Below are 10,373 nucleotides of genomic sequence, written 5' to 3' on the forward strand. Positions count from 1 at the left end.
GGTAATTTCATCTTACTTTTGGGGGTAATTTCAGGTTAAATGTAAGATTTAAATTTTATATACAACCGTGTGCCCGAAGCAAACAAAAAGGTCAAACAAACCCACATGTGACCTGTAAATTTGTTATTGTCGTAATCAAACCATACAGTTTTCCTAACTAGAGAAATAACAAACGAACAAAACATGGAGACTAGAGAGCAAAGGTTTTTGAAGCAAACGTAGCATGTGGCCATAAGCCATTCACTGCGTTTGATAGTGCTTAAAAGTGCTTTTGAAGGTATGCAAAATATGACTTTATTTTCTTTTTGTCACCGCAAAAAAGCCGCAAATTTTACATGCTTGCTTTGTGTTTAACAGTTAGTTGTATGCAGTATTAGAAAGTGGAAGTGAAAGTGAAAGATGACCAAATCAACTACATCAAGAGATGAGTTCTTCAAAAACTCGTGAAAGTCCATGAATACTCATGATATTATAATTCCAATAGACCAAGACTGATGTAATTATTCCAAAAGTCTTGCCACAAAATGTGCATTCAAACTTAACAAAGCGACTAGTGAGCATACAACCCTTCTCTTCCCGTGACATTTATTAATTTCATCAATTAATGCAAAAGACTACTAGCGAATCGAAATTATAACACATGCATACATAAGTATTCAAATTATAACACATACATATACAAATATATTTTTCATATATATTACTTACATGAGTATTCAAATGTTTATTACCAATATAGACACATTACATGTGTGATAAAAATTGGTACATATCCATAAGAATCAATTAAAATGCAGCTGTCTACCAACAAACTCACTTGTTATTTATGCTATAAAACAAATTCATAGATGATACGTCCGTCGCTTGCCTCTGATGATAAAAATATTTAGAAAACAAATTCATGCAGATGGGGAACACTTCTTAATCTTGAATTTGGTAAAAATATTTTAGTAAGCTATTGATTAACAGAATGAATCTACTTTAGTCATCAAAGTAGCTTCTTTCACATTCTTGTCTCCAATGTTATTAGAAACAAATAATAAGAATTAGAACAATAAGTGAAATGTCTGCAATACAGACCCACCAAATTCTCAATGTGTCTAAGAAGTAAGATCCCTACATATATTAATTAATCTCCCACTATTCATCTACTCTCTTTTTTGTTTGAATACCAATGTTCATCTACTCTCTCTCTAATGAAACACAAACAATTGTAGAAAAAGTCAAAAACTAGACATGGGATGTTGAAGGATGAACAACCTTGTTTTGTCTCCCTGCAAGCCAAAGCATGGTCCTCCTAGCAAAAGATGGCGTTCTCGTCTCCAAAGATTCCGAATTTTCGCTCTTTTGATTCTCTTCATCGATCCCACTCTTCATCTCTGGAGGATTGCTTTGGTTTGGAAATTGGATTGAATAGGAAGACAGTGAAGAACATTCTTGATCTCTAACACTAGTAACTTTTTGCTTCTCCTTTTTTCCCCTTAGCCAAATTTTCGACAAAGAAAAGCTCTCTCTTTCCACAACACTCTTCCCAACTCCCTTAGCCCTAGGATCAAAACCGTATTCCGACATAACTGCCCTACGGCCAGACAAGCGAATGTCTTTGTCGGATTGTTTCTTGGTCGTAACGTGGACCTTAAGTATCGCTTCTTGGTCCATAATATACTCAAATGATCCCATTGAAAAACACCTCCTTACATCTAAATTGCTATTACCACTAATATTATTCTTATTGTTACTTCCTTCACCAACATGATCCATGTTCCTAAACTTCCCTAGCTTAACTTCTAAAGGAACAACATTTCCATCTACACCATCAGGGTCGCATGATGTACGACCCGACCCGAAATGGGTCGACCCAAGATCATTAGCCTCAGGAACAGGAACCATGTCTCTACCACTCGCGGACTCAAGAACAAGGAGATATGGACTATGACGAGGTGAGAAATCAGAGAGAAGGAGATTGGATCTGCAAAGTGGACAAGTAGAGTGAGAGAGAAGCCACGTGTCGATACAGTCAACGTGAAAGGCGTGGCTGCATTTAGGCAAGAGCCTGAGTTTGTCCTCTGCTTCGAACTCGCAGAGACAAACGGGACAATCGAAAGGTGAGATCTTGAGACCGGTGATGGATTTGTAATGAAAAACAGGTAACGTGTCGATCAAGGACTGGTCAACGCCGTAATCGTGGAGGTGGAAAAGTTGGTGGAGCTGGCCTTGAAGAGCTGTGGCGCTGCTGTTGTCGAAGTAATCTTCTCTGTTTTGGGTTGATGGCATGAGGAGGAACTTGACGAGGATGTGGATGAGACCGGAGATGAAGAAGATGATGGAGAGGATTATGATTATAAGGAGGATGTCGGGGCTGACTTTGCTGGCTAAGTCGAAGCTTGTGTTTGGTTTGAGAGGTATAACTTGTGGTGATGATGAAGGGGATATCAAGTCCATGTTTTCCTGAGAAAATGTCATGAGAGATATGGAAGAACTTACCAAGAGTCTAGCTTTGTTGTTGGTTTTCTTGAAACTGAGAGAAGAGAAGAGAAGAGTTTGAGCTCAGCTCAAAGTGTTTTGAAATTAATGAAGACAGTGGTGATTATGAGAATCACAGGTTGGACCATTGATGGTGACAGATGAGGTTTTTTCTTATTTTTCATTTTATATTTTTTTTACACCCAAGAAGAGTCTAGTCTTTGAAATCATTTTTTAAAATTTCAGAAATTAATGGGATTTGGATCTTAGTATTTTATTACCTGAAGAAATGGGAAGTCAACGATACATTTCTTTAAATAAAGAGACTGATAATACCACTTTCCTTCATGAATCATAAATGATAATTTTTTATGATTTTAACCATGTTAAAGCCAACGGGACAAACAATATAAATGTAGAATCCATAAGAATAAACCAATTTTCTGACAGCTTAACCTTTGTTTTGATGTAATAAACCTAGTTTGAATTCAAAATACCATTAAGATTGAAAATGACTAGACATAAGGGAATATTTCAAACTATCATTAAAATTTGGGAGTGGGCTATTCATGCTGAAATAATATACAACCAAATCATCTAGGGGATGACCACAATGTCATCTTGAAATTTTGCCAAATATATACGTCCCACTATGCGCTTTTTAGAGTGAGAAATATGAGTTGAACAAAAAAAAAAAAGAGTGAGAAATATGAATGATGTTTAAAATAGTGTGGAATATTTGGTTGTAGGGTTGTTTCGCCAAATGGGAGTGTGTGTTCTGGTGGAATAACTTGAATTGTATAAGATAAGAATTTGTTCTTTGGGGGGATGAAGAATGATGTCGTACTATATTTGGGTCACTGGGTGTGCATCTATCATGCATGAAAGAGTGACCTTAAGGAGTTTTCTCTCTATGTGATGCCGAAGTTAGACATCGATTGAGGATGATGATTTTTTTTGTTTCAAGTGAGTAGTTTCGTATGTAGATCTATATGTTTATGAGTGTAATGTAAGCGAGATAAGGTGGGTAAGAACTCTGTTCTTAGTTTTCCTTTGTGTAATTCTAGATTAAGAATCCACTTACTTCTTCTAAGGCTCTTCTTCCTTGTTTTATATAGTTGAAGAAGTTTGGTGAAGTCAGAAGTGATTTTCTTCCTTACTATGTCAAAACCCCTAGTTTGGTGTAAAGAGTTTTTTTTTTTAAATTCATTCACAAAGAAGACATAGGCTTTTTATACACACATTGGCCCTATACAAAATTTGGCAATTGCCTAGACTTATGTAATTAACCAATATACAAATCAGTCCATAACACTCTCAATATCTCTCCTAAAGTTGGAGTGTGTAAATCACAACATCCAACTTACAAATAAAAGCTCTAAACTCCTTGCATCCAAGAGTCTTAGACATAACATCTGCTATTTGAGTCGTGGAAACATGTTTAGGAGCAATAACACCTCGTATGATCTCATCACTTATGAAATGGCATTCCTTGCCAACATGTTTTTCTGCTCGTGAAACATTGAGTTATTACTAAGATGAATAGCCGAGAGACTATCGGAATGAAGAGGAACAAAAGTAGAACAGTTCACGTCTAGTGTGTCGAAAGGGCCACACAGCCAAATAATCTCACTTACAGTATCTGCATCAAACGATATTCAGCCTCTACAGGGGAGCGTGAACACATGTTTTTGTGTTTTCCATGACACCGGAGAACCACCAATGACCAAACTGAATAAACCATGTTGTCATAAAGTGAATAGTCGTTAAAAAAAAATAGGTTTGATTAGGTTTAGTTAATGCAAAATGAATAAAAGTTAACAATTTTTCAATAATTTTGAAAAAACTTTAAACACAAAATAATGTGAAGTAGAGGTAGTACTAATTTATCTAGGTAATACAAGTTGTTACATTAATACCACGTTGTTTTAATAATATGTTTATGTCAATAATATTAATGTGTTTAGTAATACTATTTTTTTTAATTAATACATAGAAATTTCAGTTTACATATGAATTTATTGTTTAAAATGATGTCTTAGATATTAAACTACTAATTTTTTAATTAGCAATGTAATACTATATTGAAACAATGTATAAATATTATTTATGTTACATAAAAATATTAATCTTAAATATAAAATAGCAAAATAAACAAAGGATATTAGTTTAAATTTGAATATTTTAAATTAATTAATCATTGTAAAAAAATCATCTGAAAGTGAATTTATGTTAATAGTTTATTAGATTTATTTGTGTAAATTAACTGAAGACTAGAATATTTTGAAATAGTTTATTCTACTATTTCATTATTTATAACAGTATCATTAAATATAAGTATAAAAATGGGAAAATAAAATGTATAAGAAGTAAATTGTTTAAATGTTTGTTCAATGTTTGGTCGAACGGTACAATGTGTTGATTCTTCTTATAGTTGAATTTGATAAAGATTTAACGTACAAGTTTTTTTTTCTACTTCCGAATATTTTGTTTGAAACATTCAAAAGATACAAAGCAGAAGGATTTATGGGATATTTTCGGAAACTAAGTCAGCAAAAATAAGCTTCCTTAGACCATTTCGAATGAGAATTCTCTCCATTGAGGTTCTTAATATATGTATTATGTATATATATATATATATGTATATACTATATATGTGTAAATAATTGTGGAGTCTATAATTATTGTGAAACCTCATAAATAAAAGTTTTTAAAGATTTTAAAACCCTCTTTTAAGAATCTTTATCTATTGAATTCCACAAAAATTGTGGACTTCAAAATTACTTATGCATATATAATTTATACATAACAAATATATTAAAAACTCCAACGGGAAGAACCCCGTTGGAAGTGCTCTTAGAGCAGCTTCAACGGTAGATCCTTTGTTTTCATTATTTTTTTATTTAATGTTAATGCTTTTAATACAGTTTCAATTATGATTTTTTGTTTGAAATGAAAATTATAAAATAAACCACTCAAAATGATCCATTGAGTATATTGTAAGTTTCCGAAAGTTTGTGAATAAAGAATCGGTCTTAGTCTTTTCAGTTACTGTTCTAAACTTTTATTATTATTTAAATTTTACAAACTTTCTCTCGTATCAGTGTTGGAAAAGCTCTTAGAACATCTTTAACGGGGTATTTTAAGAAGGGAGTGCTTAGAAAAAAATTAGTTTAATAGTTGGTGGGCCCCACCCTAAAAGTAACAGCCGATGCTTGATGCTCCCAGATAAGCGTTGAATTATGTGGGTTGTTTGTACTGTTTGCGGGTTCTACTGACACGTGGCAGCCCACAATTGGTGAGTTTTTTTATTTATTTTTTTAATAAGAGAAAAGAAAAAAAATAAAAAAATAAGCACTCCATTTGGAGTGCTAAGACAAAGATGCTCTTAGAGACCAATCCCTAATATAGAAAAGAAATAACGTAAGTAAAAAAGAAACTCCAATACCCAACATTAGGGGGGATGAACCTAAACCAAAATGGAGAGAAGAGCAACAACAAGAAATATGATATTCACACCAAGAAACAAAGCTTGGCAGTTGGCACTCTTCAGGGCAACCACAACGCATAGAAACTGTATTGGGTATACTAAAGTAAAAAAATTAAATAATTTTAATTAAAAAATAATTTGACCAATAAAGAAAGACATATAGTGGAAATAAGTTCTAATGTGAAGAGAAATATATTTCTGCACATATACTGCTTCTCTTTTTTTTTCACCTTTTTCAATATATTTTCTATTTTTTAGTCTTAATATACTTACTAAGAGACTGGTGTTGGAGGTGGCCTTACATCCTTAAACAGAAGGTCACCAATTTTTTTATAGGTAACAAAGACTTCTCATAATAAATAAGCATAACAAATCCAAACAGAGAGCCTATGCTCCAGAACCGGTTAGAACAAGCCACAAAAAGCTCGTAAAACATTCAACCAGAACAATGAAGTCAGCAAACATGATCAAGAACCGCTTATAAAGAAGCAAGACCTCAGACTGATCTCTAAGAAGAAACAGGGAGCGAAACTGACAACACCAGACAAACCCATCTCTAGAAACAAAAAGTGAAAGAGAACGAAATCGGCATGAAAAAAAGTATGGGAGAAAGAAAGAATTATACTTTAAGGCAGAGTAGAACCTGTATTTTAAAAGGCCCTATTCAAAAAAGAAAACTAGATTTTTTTTTCCTATAAACAAAACAACTGTTTGACTAGAAACTTTAGTGTTAAAATTTATTATTATTATCTAACTTTTATATCTAATATTTTCACTTTTCTTCTATTAATTTTAAAAGGCCTTATTCAATTGTTTGATGAATTTTATTTATTTTAATCGTAGTGTTAAATTTATTATTATTATCTAAATCCTAACAAGTTATCCACATTACATCTAATATTTTCACTTTTCTTCTATTAATTTTTTTTCTCTTCTTACATTTATAATTATATATGAATACAAATTAGAAGTGGGGTCCCATTAAATGGGGACCCTAATAATTTTTTTCTTATGCATATAAGTCCTGCTCTACTTCAAAAATAGAATCACCAACAACAACAACCATTCAACTGCTGCACGAGGAGGGGCCAAACCGGACAGGCCACAAAACAAGATGGAGAGACAGAGATCTAAAACCAGATCTACAAGATTAGAACGCTAGTGAAGACTAGCCACACCGTTAAGCATAATGATCCAAAACTTCTAATCTTATATATTAAAGATAGGTATTCCATGTCGGAAATTTAAGGGGATCTTAACTAATATATAAATGGTTAGAGTTAATCCACTTGTCATCAACTGGTTTTAAGTTGGTAATTCATAATATTTCTGAATCTAACATGCTTTTGATATCATGATAAGTTTTATAGGCTTCTAATTTAATACTTATTGATGACAAATTGATTGACCGTAATCTTTTATATATTACTTAAGTTTTCGTTGAATTTTCCACGGTGAGAGAAGAAAGAACATCTTACTAACTTGAATTACCCGACATTATGTTATATTCCACCCATTTTGTTTTAGTTGACGTTTTGGAACCATTTTTGTTTTACTATATGTGATGTTTTCAAAAAAAGTAATGTAGTAAAACACAATGCCGGTGACTTTCTTTACCCTTTATATTATTCTTTCTAGTTAACAAAGTCAACTACTTTATTCTATACCACAGATTTTTTTTTGTCTGACGTCTTTACCGGAGATGATATGCAGTTAGTTTATATATTCACTAATAAGATGTCAATAGATGTAGACGTTTCGTTTTCTACACGGTGTTGCTTGACCGTTTCAACATAAATTAATGAAGCGAGTGTTGATCACGTTCATTTGATGAGGGAGGCCAGTTGCAATGTTGAACATGCTTCCTCTTGTTTCCTCTCTTTAACATCGCTAATTATGTCCCTATCAGGAGGTCATGTTTAGACTTTTCTTCGACGTTGTTATATTGCTTCGGTTTCTTGGCCTTGAATGGATTCAAGTCTTGGTTTCTTTCTTTTTGGATTAGATATATCTTGTGGTTCGTAAACTTGGACTCAGTCAATTAATCAGTCTTATGGTTAGTAGTATATAAACAGGTGGGTATGAATGCATGACCTTATAAACCCTCACCACCATTTCAAAAACCAATATCTAAGAGCTTTTCATTTGCGTTTCTTCCTTCTAACCCATGGATCGAGTTCCGTTCTTGAATGTTCTAAAGGATGTTGTGGGTACCTTAAATGAATCCCGCAAACTCTTTCTCAAGAACAAGAAGTTGATGTTCTCGGTCTTGGTATTCCCTCTCTTGCTCAATGGTCTAGTTTACTTGTTCACGGTCCTTGCCATCAAACCTGAGATAACAAACTTGATTCAAGAATCTAATTTGTTACCTATGATGGATCCAAGCAGCCCGGAATACATAGCTCAACTTATGAGAGTCTTTGCAGATTTTCGCCAGTTTGTGGTTTCTTCATACTTCTTTTCCACAGTCTCCTTTGTCATCAAACTTTTATCGGTTCTAATCATCGTCCATGCTTCAGCTCTTACTCATAAAGATGAGAACGTGAATCTCAGAGACTTTCCGGTTCTGACCCTTAAATCTTGGAAGGGACCTCTTGTGACCTATTTCTACATATCTCTCTTCAGTCTTGGCTATTGGTTTCTCTTCTTCATAATCCTTTTCCCTCTCCTTTTGTTGTCTTCAAATTTTAGTTCCTTAGCAACCAAGTCGTGGTCCTTGTTTGTTCTGTTTGCATTGTTCGAGTCCTATTTAGCTATCGTTTGGTACCTATCTTTGGTCATATCGATACTCGAGGAAACTTATGGATTCCAAGCTTTGGGGAAAGCTGCAAAGATCGTTAAAGGGATGAAACCACAACTATTCCTCTTGAATGTTATCTTCGGTTTATTGTGCTTCGGTTTAGCTCAGGTCGTGAGGCTGGTCGATTTGAGATGGTCGTTTGCGGTTACCTTAACCACCGGTTTGGTACTTGTGGGATCAATCTTTGCGGTGAGGATGTTTCAACTTGTGATTTACACCGTTGCATATTTCCAATGCAAGAGTCTCCGCGGCCAAGATATTGAGTCGCTGAGGGATGTTGAATATACGAAATTATCATCCACTTCTCTTATTGGAGCAGCATTGCCTTGATTTGGAAAATTACTGTTATGAATAATATATGTTTTTCAATATATATTTGCTTCTTCTTTTATACTGTTTATGCCACATATGATTTCAAGTGTTATAAACCGAGAATCCGAATGGATGACCGGAAAACAAAAAATTCAAAAAATATACAAAGAAATCGATCTGAATGCACAGATTAATACAATGTATAATTATTTGAAACATAAACGTGTACTTCAAATATTCACTTCCAAATTTATTTTTATTTGACATCTAAAAATAAATATGTAAAATTTAAATAAGTTAAATACTCGATTCTATAAAAAGTATTTATTTTCATGTTTTGCCTTTTCAATTTTGGATTTTATTTCATGTATATTCGAACCGAACCGATATAACTCTAATTCAAACGATATATAGTTACTTTATGGGAATTATGATGTGATTAAATTAGAACAAAACCCGATGTGTTATATCTGAACTTGATCCGTACTTACCAATTTACTTAAATGAGACCTAAGATATAAATTAGAACCAAATCTAAAATATCCAACCGAAATCCGAACGTCCATGCCTAATTCAAACAAATAATTTTTTTACTATTTTCTTTGAAATCTACATGTTCATGCCTGTAAAAAAGGAAAAATTTAGAAGAAAACTGAAAAAAATATTTGGATACACATTTTAATAATATTAATATATTTAATTTGTTATTTAAAAAATAATTTTTTAAAAAATATATATAAAATTTTATCGTAGTGAAAATAGAAAACATCAAAAATTTCATGTGTGATGGTGTATTCAAATAAAATGGTATAATATGTAAATAGTGGCCAAATTAATTTTAACGAAATGTCTAGAAATAGGTAAAATTTAACTAGTATAAATCATAAATAAGATTAGTTCCATATAATGTTTTTTTTTAAAATAAAATGCATAGATACATAGAACAAATCTCGAAAGGTCTTATGTGTTTTCTGCTGACTCGTTGTTGGGAGTATGATAAGATTTTAAGAATTGTTTTAAAGATAAGTTTACAAAATATATTGGGGCTCTTTGATGGTGGTATCCCCAAGAACTAAAAATGCTTCAAGAGGAGTCTGATATAGATGAATAATTTGTTTGGTGAACCTGAAATCTTAAAGATGCTTTTCTCGGTTTGCATATCAATGGAAGGCGACAATGAGCTGCTTTCGGCAATCAAGGTTAACCTATTGACGGAGCGGAAGTACCGTCTAATAACCAATAATGCAAAGATATCGTTGAATTCTGAGAATGCCCGTTATCTTAGCCTTCTTAAAATCTGTTGAATTC

The 10,373-nt window shown here is 32.9% G+C and overlaps 2 protein-coding genes across 2 annotated transcripts; one reads left to right on the forward strand and one right to left on the reverse strand.

Annotated features, from left to right (window-relative positions):
- Window positions 1-896: 896 nt before the first annotated feature.
- Window positions 897-6,775, reverse strand: LOC106374704 (putative RING-H2 finger protein ATL49). Its single transcript, XM_048739648.1, has one exon. It carries the CDS (start codon window positions 2,461-2,463, stop codon window positions 1,231-1,233), a length of 1,233 nt encoding a protein of 410 aa, XP_048595605.1. The 5' UTR covers window positions 2,464-6,775; the 3' UTR covers window positions 897-1,230.
- A 1,150-nt stretch (window positions 6,776-7,925) lies between these two features.
- LOC111213920 lies at window positions 7,926-9,144 on the forward strand. The gene has a single exon (XM_022715763.2). It carries the CDS (start codon window positions 8,121-8,123, stop codon window positions 9,081-9,083), a length of 963 nt encoding a protein of 320 aa, XP_022571484.1. The 5' UTR covers window positions 7,926-8,120; the 3' UTR covers window positions 9,084-9,144.
- Window positions 9,145-10,373: the final 1,229 nt, after the last annotated feature.

This window comes from Brassica napus, chromosome A9 (genome assembly GCF_020379485.1).
Source record: "Brassica napus cultivar Da-Ae chromosome A9, Da-Ae, whole genome shotgun sequence".
Taxonomy (NCBI): domain Eukaryota; kingdom Viridiplantae; phylum Streptophyta; class Magnoliopsida; order Brassicales; family Brassicaceae; genus Brassica; species Brassica napus.

Excerpts from the sequence above, each read along its gene's own strand:
- LOC106374704 (XM_048739648.1), bottom strand. The coding sequence starts at position 2,463 with ATGACATTTTCTCAGGAAAACATGGACTTGATATCCCCTTCATCATCA.
- LOC111213920 (XM_022715763.2), top strand. The coding sequence starts at position 8,121 with ATGGATCGAGTTCCGTTCTTGAATGTTCTAAAGGATGTTGTGGGTACC.